General features: G+C 36.7%; 1 protein-coding gene across 1 annotated transcript in view; it reads right to left on the bottom strand.

The window, feature by feature from the left end:
* LOC137071274 (globoside alpha-1,3-N-acetylgalactosaminyltransferase 1-like) overlaps nt 1-18489 on the bottom strand; it is an 85266-nt gene that overhangs the window by 11230 nt on the left and 55547 nt on the right. Inside the window, exons 5-6 of the mRNA XM_067439123.1 lie at nt 4880-4909; nt 4641-4778 (exon numbers count right to left, since the gene is read on the bottom strand). Of these exons, the coding sequence (XP_067295224.1) occupies nt 4641-4778; nt 4880-4909 (168 nt within the window). The remainder of the gene's footprint in view (nt 1-4640; nt 4779-4879; nt 4910-18489) is intronic.

Genomic DNA, 18489 nt, shown 5'->3' with positions numbered 1-18489 from the left:
CACGCAGCTCAGATTTTGATAGTTGGACTCAATAACACCAGTGGTGTGCCAGAGAAGTAAGCTGATGGGTAATGTGGGTGCAGATGAGAGGTAATCTACATTAATATTTCTGAAATAATAAATGCAGCTAATATTTCTCTAGCACGTTGGTTGTCGAATCGATGCCTATAGACAAGAGATCCCTTTCTAGTCCCTGTCCAGTGCGATCTAAGCATAGTCCGGTTGTTTGATGAGAGAGAGTTTATTAAACACTTTAAGAATCCGTCCAGCAGGAGGATTGTTAGGGTCGTTTTACACCGCTAACGTGAGCAGTGCATGAGCTGGACGTCAGCGTAACTACCCCGTCACTGCAGCTGCAGACGCGCGAGAGTATTGACACTGGAAGCGTTTGTACAGCATCACAGCAGCGGCTCCCACGCTAGAGTAGCTAGGCCTACATACTAAACTAAAAGAAAATGTTCATATTCATCATATTTTCTGGCTAGTTTACTTTATTTTTTATAATCATAACCATACTTTCACCCAACTGAATAATTACAGTTTTTTTTTTATTCACTTTGGTACTATTTTCACAAGTAAGGTGTACATTTTCAAAACTCTTAGTACAAAAATCCATGATCACACTTGTAACACAGCTAGCCATTCTTTCAAACCCTGATGTAATGCTTTCATTCAGTTACACATATTTTCACTCCACATAATCATTTTTTTCAAACACAAGCTTATTGTAATATGTAATTAGAACATTTGGTTTAATCGCCGAAACACAATTGTATGATCTTCTTTCAATTTAGTACTTTTAACAATCAGTTCATCCAACAGCAAACAGTTCAAGATACATGTTTCAAATTGCAGTAGCCTAACACAGGCTACAGATGCCACATGAGAATATATGTTTGCATAACCTAACTTATGTAAATTAATCCATAATATTTGTTATAGTATCTATTTAGTGTGTTATCAAAAAGTGTGATAAAGTTATGACACAGCCATGATGTTCTAGGGTCTAGTAATCTGTTTACAGTATCACATGGCATACATACTGTAATGTATAATGCTGTATTTGATTCCATCCGTCTTATCCATCCCTTATACTCTATTCTGCTCTATGTTCCCTCGCACACACAGACTCATACACACATCTGGTTCATTATCTGCCTAGGTATAGCCTACATAGGCGTATTGTATATTCTCTCCCCTTACACTATATCTACCCATCACACAAAACTTTCTGCATTTTTACATTTTCAAATAAAAAACTAAACTAATAATTCTGTAGGATTTATAAGCTTGTTTCCTCATAGAAAGCAAAAAATGTCCCCGCAAGGACAAGGATTTAGGATATTCCCATCTTTATAATTGCCCCCATAATGTAGAGTTTTGTGTATTGTACTATACAATTGAAAATATGCTGAAATGTATGAAAAAAAATTGAACTTTGATGATCTGTTGTGGAATTAGTGAGTTTTGAAAATGTACACCTTGCTTGTGAAAATAGTACCAAAGCGAATAAAAAAACAAAACACTGTAAAATAAGTTTAAATGGATCTTCTCTGGATATTTTGTATTCTTCGTTTTCTTTAATGACATAGGGCCTACTCCAGTTATTGTTAAAACACACCACACGTGCTTCTTGTGTGCATTCAGAGCGCTTTTTGTGTGATATTCTATTTATTTGTCCATCAAAAGTGTGCTTTCACTTTACACCGACTGCAGCTGCAGATAGGCTATACATAGCTACATATATATTCTTGTTACATACTAAACTAAAAGAAAGTTTATCATATTTTCTGGCTCTTTTGCTTTATTTTTTATAATCATAACCATACTTTCACCCAACTGAATAATTACAGTTTTTTTTTTATTCACTTTGGTACTATTTTCACAAGTAAGGTGTACATTTTCAAAACTCTTAGTACAAAAATCCATGATCACACTTGTAACACAGCTAGCCATTCTTTCAAACCCTGATGTAATGCTTTCATTCAGTTACACATATTTTCACTCCACATAATCATTTTTTTCAAACACAAGCTTATTGTAATATGTAATTAGAACATTTGGTTTAATCGCCGAAACACAATTGTATGATCTTCTTTCAATTTAGTACTTTTAACAATCAGTTCATCCAACAGCAAACAGTTCAAGATACATGTTTCAAATTGCAGTAGCCTAACACAGGCTACAGATGCCACATGAGAATATATGTTTGCATAACCTAACTTATGTAAATTAATCCATAATATTTGTTATAGTATCTATTTAGTGTGTTATCAAAAAGTGTGATAAAGTTATGACACAGCCATGATGTTCTAGGGTCTAGTAATCTGTTTACAGTATCACATGGCATACATACTGTAATGTATAATGCTGTATTTGATTCCATCCGTCTTATCCATCCCTTATACTCTATTCTGCTCTATGTTCCCTCGCACACACAGACTCATACACACATCTGGTTCATTATCTGCCTAGGTATAGCCTACATAGGCGTATTGTATATTCTCTCCCCTTACACTATATCTACCCATCACACAAAACTTTCTGCATTTTTACATTTTCAAATAAAAAACTAAACTAATAATTCTGTAGGATTTATAAGCTTGTTTCCTCATAGAAAGCAAAAAATGTCCCCGCAAGGACAAGGATTTAGGATATTCCCATCTTTATAATTGCCCCCATAATGTAGAGTTTTGTGTATTGTACTATACAATTGAAAATATGCTGAAATGTATGAAAAAAAATTGAACTTTGATGATCTGTTGTGGAATTAGTGAGTTTTGAAAATGTACACCTTGCTTGTGAAAATAGTACCAAAGCGAATAAAAAAACAAAACACTGTAAAATAAGTTTAAATGGATCTTCTCTGGATATTTTGTATTCTTCGTTTTCTTTAATGACATAGGGCCTACTCCAGTTATTGTTAAAACACACCACACGTGCTTCTTGTGTGCATTCAGAGCGCTTTTTGTGTGATATTCTATTTATTTGTCCATCAAAAGTGTGCTTTCACTTTACACCGACTGCAGCTGCAGATAGGCTATACATAGCTACATATATATTCTTGTTACATACTAAACTAAAAGAAAGTTTATCATATTTTCTGGCTCTTTTGCTTTATTTTTTATAATCATAACCATACTTTCACCCAAACGTAATAATTAAAACAAGTTTAAATGGGTAAATCTTCTACAGATATTTTTTTATTCTTCGTTTTCGTTTTTGACACACTTGTTATTGTTAAAATACACTACACGTGTTTCTTGTGTGCATTTTAAGCACTTTTTGTGTGAAAGCATATTTATTTTGTCCATTAAAAGTGTGCTTTCACTTTAATTGCGCGTCAGCAGAACAAAAATAGGCTCGCCGCCGAAACCCCCGCTTCACTGCTGCTCACGCGACGCTCCTGCTCCCGGTGGGAATGCACTCATTGATTAACATGGGCGCCGGAAAAATACGCGCTGCTCACGAGCCGCTCACGCTTGCGGTGTGAAAAAGCCTTTATTCTGACCGGATCTGTGGAAACACTGAAAGCGGCACGGGCTGATCTTTGGTTCCCCAATCAGAGGAAAGGGGCGTTTCATGCCAGTCCACACTTTCGATTCCATATATTCAAGTTTCATTCCATATATTCAGACTTTCATTCAATATATTCATGTTTCATTCCATATATTCAGACTTTCATTCAATATATTCATGTTTTATTCCATATATTCAGACTTTCATTCAATATATTCAAGTTTCATTCCATATATTCAGACTTTCATTCAATATATTCAAGTTTCATTCCATATATTCAGACTTTCATTCAATATATTCAAGTTTCATTCCATATATTCAGACTTTCATTCAATATATTCAAGTTTCATTCCATATATTCAGACTTTCATTCAATATATTCAAGTTTCATTCCATATATTCAGACTTTCATTCCAAATATTCAAGTTTCATTCCATATATTCAGACTTTCATTCCATATATTCAAGTTTCATTCCATATATTCAGACTTTCATTCCATATATTCAATTTCATTCCATATATTCAAGTTTCATTCCATATATTCAGACTTTCATTCCATATATTCAAGTTTCATTCCATATATTCAGACTTTCATTCCATATATTCAAGTTTCATTCCATATATTCAGACTTTCATTCCATATATTCAGACTTTCATTCCATATATTCAGACTTTCATTCCATATATTCAGACTTTCATTCAATATATTCATGTTTCATTCCATATATTCAGACTTTCATTCCATATATTCAAGTTTCATTCCATATATTCAAGAATCATTCCATATATTCAGACATTCATTCCATATATTCAGACTTTCATTCCATATATTCAGACATTCATTCAATATATACAACCAATCATATTATAAATACTATAATTTCCTGAACGGCATGCCATAATATGTATATATATATATATATATATATATATATATATATATATATATATATATATATATATATATATATATATATATATATATATATATATATATATAACAATAGCTAACAATTATTAATTTATGGCTGAAATGTTGCTGGGATATGTGCAAAGACAAGGCATTCTTGTTTATTTGATGTTGTTTAAACTCAAAGATTAGAGGAGAGATAGTAACTCACTTTCCAAGAGCGAAGACTGTAGTTGCAATGGTGATGTTTTGTTGTTTGAAGATCGCATCAATCAATACGGGATCAAATGATCCTTCCCATACAACTGGGGCCAACCATGGTGTCAACGGAATACCTTTTCCATCTGGGCTGTTGCAAATAATGAAATCCACATGTGAATGTAATACAAATACAAATGCATTGCAGTATAAATAAAAAATGAAAGAAAAAAAAAATATTTATGTTCTTACCCCAGTACTCTGGGCTGATTGTATGAAAGCCTATAAATCAGATTTTAAACAATTACAATTGCTGTAAAATAATCAGTTGTGAACAGATGTATTTTAATCATCTCCTACACTCACAACTTGTTATTCCCCATTCTTTAAGACTGTTTTTCGACTTCCATGTCTTTTCAAAAATCGGTTGTAGATGATATGTCTAACTGTGGGCTGAACATGGATCTTAAAGGGTTAGTTCACCCAAAAATGAAACCTTTCACCCAAAAGGTCTTACGGGTGTGGAACGACATTAGGGTGAGTCATTAATGACATCAATTTCATTTTTGGGTGAACTAACCCTTTAAGATCCATGTTAACTCCTAAAGCTCTTTATGACTTTATCTAATTATTAATAATACATACAATAATAAAACAATTATTTACTTTATTATTAAAACACCAAAACCAGTTCCACTTAACTGTGGACTTCTGCATTCAATTGTAAAATCGAATGAAAACTCTGTCCTTGGGGTCAATATGACCCCAATCGACTTTTTATTAGCTAAAAATAGGGTTCCCTTCATCACAGAGGAATACAAATTTGCACACCGAAAGACACTTACACACACACACACACACACACACACACACTCACTCACTCACTTACTCACTCACAGAGACACATGCACACATAAGCTCTCTCTCTCTCTCTCACACACACACACACACACACACACACACACACACACACACACACACACACACACACACACACACACACACACACACACACACACACACACACACACACACACACACACACACACACACACACACACACACACCTGTTGGTCCATGTGGTTTACAGGGACTCTCCATAGGCGTAATGGTTTTTATACCGTACAAACCATATTTTTTATCCCCTTACACTGCCCATGCCCCTAACCTACCCATCACAGGAAATAAACCACATTTATCCTGTAATACCAGTGTAATACCCATGTAGTTATACAAATTTGTGTCCTCATAAACCACATTAACAGGCTTACACCTTACACACATAACCTTACAAATAGACAGACATAATTTTCTAAATTGTCTAAATGCCAAAATGTATTCAATAATAAACAGTATGACAGTATATATTTAGAAAATCCTATTCAAATGAATACATTGCATTATTGTTTGCTCCTGTCTCCCTGCTCCCAGTACTTACCATATGTGAATATTTGTTTCTAAATTACTAATGTAACTTTACAATAAATATTATTCATTTCCTTTAGCATAAAGTATTTTGATTGACAATAGCAATAGGGTAGCAGTTCAATACTAATTTAACAAAGAAAAATGTAGGCAACAGTATTTACAGGTGAAAATGGCCTGGATTTGAACCCCTGGCCTGAACAGGTCTTTAATTTTGCTTTCATGTTGCGGTTAATTGATGAAGTTTTATCACGATATACGTATATTTATCACGATATATATATATATATATATATATATATATATATATATATATATATATATATATATATATATATATATATATATATATATATATATATATATATATATATATATATAAATTATCACGGTATTGAAATAAGTTGCAAAAAAAAGTGTTGCCATAGCATAACAGCCTTAAGAACTATTTTTGTAAGAACAAAAATAACTGAATGTTTAAATACAATAATGCACCAAAAATATATACAGCTCTGGAAAAAAAATTAAGAGACCCCTCATTGAGAAATCAATGTTAAGTGGTCTCTTGATATTTTTCAGAGCTGTAAAAGTACAATTTTCAAGATTAAATTGCAAAAGAATTAGGCTATAAAGAACAACAGGTAGGCTTACAAATTACAATAAGGCCTCATTATTTAATGCATTAACTAAGATTGAGCAATAGCTACATTTGGTACAGAAAGTATAATGTTTTTGGTAATGTAAGTTAAGAAATACTGATCATTGTTAGTTTTATCTTAGGTCCATTAAAAAAGTGATTTTGATTTTGATTTTAATGTCATTAAACAGTAACTAAGAAATTAACATAGAATGATTAATTCTTTATAAGTATTTTTCATTGTCAGTTTGGTAATAATGAATTAACATGTTAACTAATGAAGTCATATGTCTCAAAGTTTTACGGAACAATAACAAATAATCAGAACAGTTCTAATTATTAGGGCATGTTGTAGGCCTAGTCCAGATTAAAACATGTAAATGTTTAAGTTTGAAAATAAATAGCCTATTAAGTCTTTAAGTATTAAGTATTTGGTGCTGTGATGAACAACATTGAGATTACAAAAACGAATGGCTGTTTTAAAAACTACACGCGTTTTTTGTTTGTTTGCTGATTTCCGGGGTAACCGTGGCATTCTGCAGTTCATCAGCGCCCTCTGCTGTCATTGTCCCTTTGATGCAGAATACAGCAGTGTTGAGCATTTATACGGTTGAAGTAGGCCTATTCTTGAGTGCATTATAAAAAAATTATAAATTGTTAATAAATTATTATTTACAATATTTTAAAGTGCCCACGATAACAATATCGTGCATATTCATTATCGTGATAAATTGCATTATCAAAAATCGGCACATGTCTATTTGCAACATTTCGCTGCTTCTTCTTGGATTGCTTTTTTTTGTTGCCCTTTACCTATCTGTTCCACCTGGCTGCTTTCTCTCTATCATCGGGTACTGCTCGCATTTCTGTTTAACCTTCGCAAGTAGACATCAGTTCCTCTACAGAAACGGCTGCAAATCCAGGAGACAGTATAGAGCCACCATCTCAGGCTCTTGGTATTGACTGTAGTCAGTTGATGGTAGCAGAAGTCTGGACAAACAATCAGCTGTGACATTGTCTTGACCAGGTTTGTATTCCATGCTGTAATTAAAACACAGAAGGTGTGCAGACCATCAGGCAATTCTCATACCTGCACGTCCAAGGCCTTTTGTGGAAAGCAGTGTAGATAAGGGGCTGTGGTCAGTACAAAGTGTGAAATGGCAGCCCCATAGGTAGGTGCACCATTTTTCTTTAGGCCTCTTTTTCTGTTGTTGAATACTTCTTTTCACAGTCTGAAAAGGTTCTAGATGCGAAAGCAACTGTTCTTTCAGTACTGCCATGACACTAAGTAAGAACAGCACCAATGCCATAATCTGAAGCATCCGTTGTGACTAGTCGGTAAAGCAGGATCAAATAATGCAAGGGCTGGGATACTTAGTGTGCATAAGTGATAGCAGTGATAAGATTTTTCACATGGCTACAATGTTCCTGAGCCTCTTCTGTCCAGCAAAAGCCATTAGACTTTCGTAGGAATGCACGGAGAGGTTCCACCAATGTCGCAAAATTGGGAATAAATTTGGAATACCAGCCTGCAAGACCCAAAAAAGAACACAATGACTGTGCATCATGAGGAGCTGGTACTTGTTGTATAGCCAAAATATGATCTGGATTTTGATGCAAGCCTGAAGCTGAAATAACATGGCCAAGAAAGGGTAGCTCAGTTTTCCTGTAACTTAATCCCCATTAAGCTTCAAACCACTGCTTTGCAAACGCTGAAGTACAGCTTGAAGTCGTTTCTCATGTACTTCTGGATTCTCACCATAGACAATGATGTCATCTTGATAACATTGTACACCATCCTGACCAGCCAAAACATGAGACATCATTCTTTGAAAAGCACTAGGTGCTGAGGCCAGACCATAAGGGACCCGTGTTAAACGATAGAGTCCATCATAGGTAACGAAAGCTGTCAGATCCCTACTATCTTGATGCAAAGTCACTTGGTGGTATGCATTCTGGAGATCTATTGTAGAGAACATAGAAGCCCCAAGAACAAGATGTTTGGCTCTCTTAAATCAACACAAAGTCGAATTCCTCCAGATTTCTTTTGAATGACCACCAGCGGCGACACCCAAGGCGATGATGGCACCTTTTCTATGATCCCTTCCAATTCTAGCCTCTTTAACTCTTGCGAGACTGCATCTCTCACTGCAAATGGCAATCTTTACAGTTAGTGTTGTACTGGCAGCACATCTGAACACACATTTATTTTATATACAAAGCCAGCAGCCACACCCAAGGGCTCAGTGAAGTTAACCATAGTTTGGCTGTCCTCAGTGAAAGATGCAATAGATCCATTTCTTATCTCCAGATGCAAAGCAGTAAAGAGATCCATGCCAAGTAATGGTGTTCTGCCTGGTACAATGTAGAAAGAAGCCTGAGTATGGTGACACTCATATCTAACTGTAATGGCAAGGCACCCTAAAACTGGAATAGTATTTTTCATATACGTCACCAGACGAACATTAGGCACAGCAAGGGAAAGATCTGCAAACTGTTGGCGGTACAGATGCTCTGGGAGGATGGAAACAGCTGAGCCAGTATTGACCAGTAATTCAACGTTGACTAATTTCCCACACTCAGTGTGCAAAGAAACATTACATGTAAGATTTTGTTTAATTGGCAGTGGCGTTTCAATGCTTAACATAGTTAATTCAGGTCCAGAAACTTCTTGTACATTGCACGTGAATGCAGAACTACGGCAAACTCTGGCAAAATGTCCGACTTTACCACACTGTCTGCATTTAGACTGTTTGGCTGGGCATTTGGGGTAGTTTGCAAGATGTGAAGTGGCTCAACAACGGAAGCATGTTTTTGCATCCATTGTCTTTTTCTGTGATTCATTTGGTGGCATTTGATGAGAACTTGTGGACTTGCATAGAGTAGATCTCTGTCGTAGAGTAGATCACTGTCTCTGTCACTGCCGTTTTGAAAAGTCACGTGAGCCAGTATGCACCACTTTAACTGAAGCTTAAGTGCGCTCCATAGCTTTAGCTTCCGATACTGCAGACTCAATTTGTCCTGCGATAGCAATTGCCTTTTGAAGAGTGAGGTCCGTTTCCAGAAGAAGATGTTCCCGAAAACATGGAGTGCATGTCTTCTCTGCAATCTGATCTCTAATCATGTCATCCTCGAACACGGCTAAGTCACAGTTCAAAAGCAGTTCATGCAAAGCAGCCACATATTGCATGATAGGTTCACCGAGTCTCTGAGCGTGCTGGTGAAATGTATTCCTCTCAGCAATCACGTTCACTTTCTGAACCAAAAATGCTTGTAAGGCATTCAGCGCAGTCTCATAACTGTCATCAGCCACAGTAAGCAGGGGCGTACCTAAGGGGGGAAAAGTTAGTACGATTCTAAGGGCCCATGAACTTTTGGGGCCCACAGAGATCGGATTTAGCCTATTAGTAGTAACAGTACTAGTAGTAATGAAATATAAATTGTAAATGTATAATCTACCAGAGTAACAAATAAAGCAAAATGTCCTGTTCCGCGTAGCCACATCAATGAGTGAGATCAGATGGTAAACTGTCAAATTAGAGATATCTTCGCGCTCGACAACGAACTATAAGTCTGGTCATCAAAACCAAGGCTACAGCGATAGTCTATTCAATACTTTACGTTTTTCACCACTGAAAATAAAAAAGAATGTCATTTTGGTTTTTGTAAATTTGACTCATGTAATGCATTTAACATCAAATAATCTAAACAACAAAACAAAAACACAACGTTCCGCGGGCCAAATGTTCACAGCTGCTGAGCGCGAATTCCAGTGCAACACTTCAGTTAGCAGTCACAAAGTGCAAGATGAGATGTGTAAGTTAGCTAAACTAATCAGCTGTGTTACGATAGAAGTTAAACGAGTGACAGAAACTGTCAGTTTGCAAAGACTGTATCAACCAAAGCTCAGCTTTGAGAAGGGGAATATGCAGGTCAGGAAGGAGATGGAAAGGGTGGTGGAGAAGAGAAAAAAATAAATGTATATTACTGTTGAATTATTGTATATTAAGATGCTAAGAGTCAAAACTAATGTAGTAGGCCTTTCTAGCTGCAATTAGCTAAAATATTAGCAAAAATGTCATTACCGCAACATGTCTTTACCGCAGCAAATTTAGGTGTTGCAGTAAAGACCTTGTGTTGCAGTACAGACAAATTCAAGGTTTACTTTACATTCTTTTTAAATTAAATGACAGTATTAGTACTGAAATATATATATATATATATATATATATATATATATATATATATATATATATATATATATATATATATATATATATATATATATAGTTATATATAGTAAGTACAGAAAGTATTTGTTATTTTGCAGCCATTTGCTAAAATCATTTAAGTTAATTTTTTTCTCATTAATGTACACACAGCACCACATATTGACAGAAAAACACAGAATTGTTGACATTTTTGCTGATTTTTATAAAAATCAAAACTGAACTATCACATGGTCCTAAGTATTCAGACCCTTTGCTGTGACACATATATTTAACTCAGATGCTGTCCATTTCTTCTGATCATCCTTGAGATTGTTTTACACCTTCATTTGAGTCCAGCTGTGTTTGATTATACTGATTGGACTTTATTAGGAAAGCCACACACCTGTCTATATAAGACCTTACAGCTCACAGTGCATGTCAGAGCAAATGAAAATCATGAGGTCAAAGGAAGAGCTCAGAGATAGAATTGTGGCAAGACACAGATCTGGCCAAGGTTACAAAAACATTTCTGCTCCACTTAAGGTTCCTAAAAGCACTGTGGCCACTGTGGTGGTAGAGTGGCCCGACGGAAGCCTCTCCTCAGTGCAAGACACACGAAAGTTTGCATGGAGTTTGCTAAAAAAAAAAAAACACCTAAAGGACTCCAAGATGGTGAGAAATAAGGATTCTCTGGACTGATGAGACCAAGATAGAACGTTTTGGCCTTAATTCTAGGTGGTATGTGTGGAGAAAAATTTCACCAGTTCATGTTGGTGGCAGCATCATGCTGTGGGGGTGTTTTTCAGCTGCAGGGACAGGACGACTGGTCGCAATCGAGGGAAAGATGATTGCTCCCAAGTACAGGGATATCCTGGACGAAAACCTTCTCCAGGGTGCTCAAGACCTCAGACTGAGCCGAAGGTTCACCTTCCAACAAGACAATGACCCTTAAAATGTTCTTGAATGGCCCAGCCAGAGCCCTGACTTAAACCCAATTGAGCATCTCTGGAGAGACCTGAAATGGCTGTCCACCAACATTTACCATCCAACCTGACGGAACTGGAGAGGATCTGCAGGAGGAATGGCAGAGGATCCCCAAATCCTGGTGTGAACAACTTTCCCCAAAAGACTCATGGCTGTATTAGATCAAAAGGGTGCTTCTACTAAATACTGAGGAAAGGGTCTGAATAATTAAGGACCATGTGATATTTCAGTTTTTCAACAATTCTGTGTTTTTCTGACAATATGGGGTGCTGTGTGTACATTAATGAGAAAAAATGTTGTGGTGAGATGTTGTTAGTGCTATGGGTTTGTGTTTGTTTATTTTATTACTAAGGTTTGTGCAGCATCGACTTTAGGAGTCAATGTTTTTAAAGCAGTTAAAAGAGTTAATTAAAAGAGTTATTTAGTAGCAGTTTTGCAGTATCTTGCATGCAATACCTGTTTCTTTTACTGTTGTTCTTTAGCCTGTTTTTGATTTCGTGGCACTTTAACATTGTGTCCTTACCGACACAAGATGTCATTACCGCAGCACTGCTCTATTTCTATTTTATTCACATTTTCATTTGCAGAATAAATGTTGTTTGTAAATCGGCTGTACACTCGTTATTGCGGTGCAACGTGAGTCTGAATGACTGCACTCGAACATGTCCACTGGTGTCGGACAACACTACAAATGGCCGTCCCTTCAAATAATGGCCTATTTAAGGGTATAGGGGGTCGATTTCAGATTCAGCCCCTGTCGTGGAGAATGAGCAGCCCAACATCACGATTGAGGCAGAGCAGTCTGTCAGGTGTGTGTGCGCGCCCGCCGATCTGTTTGTGACTTGTGTAGGTGAGTTTGTGTGCACATGTATGTTTGAGTGTGTTTTAAGTACAATTACAAAGCAATTCATTGGTTTTGTTTAACTCTGAAACAATTTTCGTGTTGCGTTTTGGTAAAAATAGCTACGGGTAACGCCAGCTGATTGAGTAGTGCAACCATTCTACGTCATCAACCTAGAACGCAAACAAAATGGCGCCGCCCTTGGTCCAAATATAAAATCGATTTTTAAAATAACGTAGATCTGTCATGGGTTTTCTACTACATAATTCAGTAAGAGACATCATTTATGTTATATTAAGCCATACAAGTCTTAACACCAGGGGATCCCTTTAAAGAGAGCTTATTAATAACGAAAACTAATATTTATTTTTGCTAATTATTATTTTATTTCAGTTAGTTTTTTAGTAAGAGTAGTTAGTTTCGTTTAGTTTTAGTTTTTTATTTATTCAGATTTTTTAATTTTATTTCTGTTTACGAAAATGTTTTTTTGACCTATAGTTTTAGTCTTAGTTTCAGTTTTCTTTTACGAAAATAACCTTGCAAAAGACAGCAAAAACAGTAATATTTTTTGAATACATTTAAAAAATATATATTTTATTCCTGTAATCAAAGATGAATTTATCCTCATTACTCCAGTCTCAAGAGTCACATAATTCTTCAGCAAACATGTATGATTATTTAATGAATAGAAAGTTCAAAAGAACAGCATTAATCTGAAATATAAAGCTTTTGCAACATTATAAATGTCTATACTGTCACTTGAACAATTTAATGCATCCTTGCTGATCAAATTATGTATTATATTTAAGTTATTTCTCAAAAAAAAAAAACTTTCTATTCATTAAATAATCCTAAAAAAAATGTTTTACACAACTGCTTTCAACATTAATAATAATCATTAATGCTTCTTCAGCAGTGAATCCTCATATGAGAATGATTAGTGAAGGATCATGAAGACTGGAGTAATGATGATAAATTCAGCTTTGATCACAGGAATAAATTACACTTTACTATATATTTACATAGATAAGTTATTTTACATTTGAATAATATTGCACAATATTACAACTTTTTTTTGTATTTTAATAACACAAATGCAGCATTGGTAAGCAGAAGTGACTTCTTTAAAAACATTTTTAAAAATCATACCAATCTCAAAGTTTTGTTTGAGTAGTGTATATAATTAAATGGCTGACAACAATTTTGGATCGCTATAGGTTGGCCTGTAAGTTTGGGTACGATAGGGGGCCCAAGCTCATATTCTTTTATTGGGACCAAAATTGCTAGCTACGCCCCTGACAGTGAGTGTATAAAAATAAGTATCGTCGGCTCACCCGGAGTTCGCAAAAATGCAGGAGGGGGAGAGAGTTCCAGGACATCCTCGTCGCCAATACGTCGCCAATATGTTGCTAACCTTATTTTTGGTTAGGCCCGACCAAAAATAAAATTCTGCCTACGCCACTGGTCTAACAGAAACATACCTTTAACACGCTGGACTCAGACATGTATGGGCCAGGGCTCGCAAAGCCCAACATCCCGGGCTATGTGTTTTTCAGACGGGGTACCTAAACATAAGCCAGTCAGCAGGCCGATTAATCTGAAATAGTGAAATAATATTCCTTTCTTGATCTGCGCTATTCACTCTCTTGACGTGACATTTGAAGGGCGTGCACTTGTGTGTGTGTGTGTGTGTGTGTGTGTGTGTGTGTGTAGGTGTGTAGGTGTGTGTGTGTGTGTGTGTGTGTGTGTGTGTGTGTGTGTGTGTGTGTGTGTGTGTGTGTGTGTGTGTGTGTATATGTGTGAGTATGTGCAGTTCGCGCTTATATCGACCGATCGGACGGGCCATGTAATACAAAAATAATAGTCCAATCAATCGTGGAGAAATAAATCATTTTGTTTGTTTGATAAAGACATTTACAAACTCTGTGGTTATGAAAATCATTCTGGTTGCCGCTTTCAAAACAATCCCTTGTGTGAACTGTCAGAGGCATAGATAAGACAGGTGTAAGGCCGCCCAAATCGTCTCAATGGAGGCTAACGATCGGCGGTTGAAGGTCGCTGCGCGTTCGGTCTTTTCAGCGGGGAAAAGGGATTTTATTCAAATTCTTCTGAATCTGACTCCATTTAATCAAAATTTAGAATGTAGGTTAGAATGCCAATTGGTTATTTGGTCGTTTATATTTAATCATTTACGTACACATTCAATTATTCCGTCAGTGGCGTAGCACCAAATTTTGGGCCCTGGGTACAAACCATCTTGCTGGGCCCCCGTACCATGTATGTGTATGTATAGAAAACGGACTTCCCTGCCTCGGGCCCTGGTTACTCAGTACCCTTTATCCCCCCCAGTCCCACGCCCCTGATTCCGTTTAACCCTTTGTTGAAATTATGTCCGTTCATAACCTGAATAATTCCAGAGCAAGTCAGAATCAATCAAAGTGTAACAATGTATTAACAGTCAGGTAAATGTATAATGCCAATTAAATAATCAATTCAAAGGTAATCCATCAAATACTCCGAAGTAAAGAATGAAATGTATACCTGAATTATCAAGGTTACATAATGCTGCATAGGTTAAAACTTCCAGCATTACAGGCTGACCTGAATACAGTATCGAGCCCTGAGCACTTTGCAACATTTCCTTAAATACCCAGAACCAGATGCATACCCAGAACCTCTTTCAAATGGAAACACCAGTTCAGAACAGGAATTTGCATTGATCAAGTCCTATAGATTTGTATGGAAGAAAGGCCAAATGGCTGAAAGCCACACCCACCATACACCAAGGAAAGATATATTTAAACTCTTAAAACATTTAGGATGTTCTAGTTTATCTTCTGTGGAGTTGAGATATTTGTACCAGTCGCACTGAGACATTTCAAGTGACATCAAACACATACTACTGTAATGATACTGAGAAAGAGATTTCTGGTGCATTTCAGGTGATCTCAAGTTTGGGGGAGCAGGAGTTTGGGGGAAGTTTCATGTGAAAGGAAAGGCATGTAAATTAGTGTAATTTATAGATGGTTCACTCAGTGTGATGTCGTCTCGGACGGAGACACTAACTGTATGAATGAGTTCAGATGCTAATTTTCTTTGTTTTCTCAGAGTGATTAGACATTTCGGCATCTACTAGGTTTTTCCAGCCTAACACAGGGGAGCTGAAGCTCATTAAATATATCTCTGCACCCAAGTAGCAGTGCTTCGCCTGTGCTTCCCCATAGTATAGTCCCAAATCAATATCTGCCTAGTAAATCACCCAGTCTTAATCTGCATCGCTATTTGTACTCGTTGTGAATATGCAGGCCACAAGAATAATTAGGTGGGTTGTTTTTTTTTTTTTTTAAATCACTTTTACTCGGAAATGCTAGCTGGCAATTTATGATTCCATTCATTATAAGCTAAGTATGCACTGAGACAAAAATACATTAGGCCACATATAAATGTAGGAAAGAAGTTGAATAAGCTTTATTTCTAAAAATGGTGGAGTGTTAATTTAAGGAGAGGGGTTCTGTCAGGATTCTGTTCTTTGTCATGTCTTTTTGTGATTTGCCATTCATGTTCTTTTGCAGTTTTTGTCATGTCTTTGTAGTTATTTCTGTATGTTAATTTATGGCATTATTTTCCTGTCAAATGTCGAGAGCGCATTATTGTAGCGCGAAAGTACATTAATATAGCCAAATGCGCTAGCGCAAATCTCTCTCTGCTCGTGCGACATCGTACATGAAATCTTATTGGTTGATATTGAACCGCTTTTAGTAATAAATAGTACTCCCTAACACTGGTTATATGTTTAATTTATTTATTTTCGTGATATTTAGTGGTGGGTTGATTGACTTGCTATTGACTCGTCTTAATACATTGCAATCTTTTCCTGTAGCCTACCCACTACTGCTGGATCAAACAGTGAGGTATCAAATGAACAATACTGCCAGACCACTACTACCCAGCATATAGAGTTCTTTATTCATCCAAGCTAAAGTGTGTGATGTTTTTTGCACCACTGTATGAAAATACAGACAAACTCAAACTCATTTGTTGTGTGCAGATGGACAGGTCACTTAAAACAAATATAGAAATAATCGTATATATTTAGCAATAAAGAGACAATGTGTATAGTAAGCAAAGAAATCAGCTCAATTTCAGAAATCAATTGACTTTGTACACCGACGCATGTGTCATTCCTATTTTGCACCCGCGCAAAGCGTGCTTTTCCCTCCACAGAAGCACGTCGCTAAACTAGTGAATGAACTTGCGCTCCCTGGGCGGTTCAGTGCAAAAAAGGAGGCGTGTTCCGGCGCAAACAATCCCTGGTGCTATTTTGCTGTTACATTAAACAGTTGCGCCACTGACCAGAAAAAACCTAGTCTAAAGTCAGTGGCGCGTCGCGCGTCGTTCATTGTGCTATTTTAAGGGCGTATGCTTGACCATAATGTATAGCGTGCACAACGCGCATACACTTTGCTCATGTAATCTACACAGATGCAACAGTTATTTTTGCAAATCATAAATTGTTACACTAAAAAAATATTAACACATGAGATGATGGAAATCGTTGTGGTGTGCCACGAAGATGTGAAAAAATAGGCATAAATCTAGCTTACAAATTATTCAAGCTAATTGTAGTAATTAAGGATCATGTTTGCCCAATAGTGGCAAGACATATAAGGGAGCCACAAAATATCATCCTGCGGGCCTCGAGTTTGAGACTCCCTTAGTTCATAGCCTGATTCTCAATTCTAGTCAGAGTATGAGTCTGAAACTGCTCCATTGGGCTGTAATTATGGGGCGTGTTTCAACCGAACCAGGAAAGACATCAATTGGATAGATCTACAACCAATCAGAACAACAAAGCGAAGCATAATGTAGTCAAATGTCAACAGAACTCAACTGCACTGTTTTGCCAAGTCTGTGTTTTTTTTCCGTGGGTTGTTTTCCATGTCCGCAGATTGAAGCAACCTCAATTATGTGATATACCCAGGAATGCCAATTTTAGCAGGCAACCTTGCTACAATAACGCATAGTAGATGGCAGGGTTTTTTTTTGTAAAAACTTTACAACCCTATCTGCACGAGTGCTGGAATAAACGATCTTTGCCAGTGTTGTAAAAAAAAAAAATTAAGGATTCACAGTTACTTACCAACATGATCATCATTTCAGAGAGAAATAGTGAAGGTGAATGCATATACAAACAAGCTCTCCGTTTTTCGGATGAGACGTTAAACCAAGGTCCTGACTCTCTGTGGTCATTAAAAATCCCAGGATGTTCTTCGATAAAGAGTAGGGGTGTAACCCCGGCATCCTGGCCAAATTTGCCCACTGGCCTCTGTCCATCATGGCCCCCTCATCTTCCCCCTATCCTGATTGGCTTCATCACTTTGTCTCCTCTCCACCAATCAGCTGGTGTGTGGTGAGCGTTCTGGAGCAATATGGCTGCCGTCGCATCATCCAAGTGGATGCTGCACATTGGTGGTGGTTTGAGGAGATTCCCCCTTCTATGTAAAGCGCTTTGAGTGCCTAGAAAAGCGCTATATAAATGTAATGAATTATTATTATTATTAGTAGTAGTATTATTATATATGTATATTAGGACATCTGACAAATTGGTTTGTCCGTCAAGAACCAGAAAAAAAAAATCGACTGAAAAAACTGTTTAACCGACGCCTGTTTAACCCACGCTATTTTGGGTGGATTTCTCCCATCCCCATACAGCACAACTTCTCTGACTTTCACTGCTCTTACAAGAACATCAGTCTCCTTGGCT

The sequence above is a fragment of the Pseudorasbora parva genome, chromosome 3 (genome assembly GCF_024679245.1).
Source record: "Pseudorasbora parva isolate DD20220531a chromosome 3, ASM2467924v1, whole genome shotgun sequence".
Classification (NCBI taxonomy): Eukaryota; Metazoa; Chordata; class Actinopteri; order Cypriniformes; family Gobionidae; genus Pseudorasbora; species Pseudorasbora parva.
The sequence above is the reverse complement of the archived record's forward strand: the minus strand, read 5'-3'. Positions and strand labels throughout refer to the sequence as shown.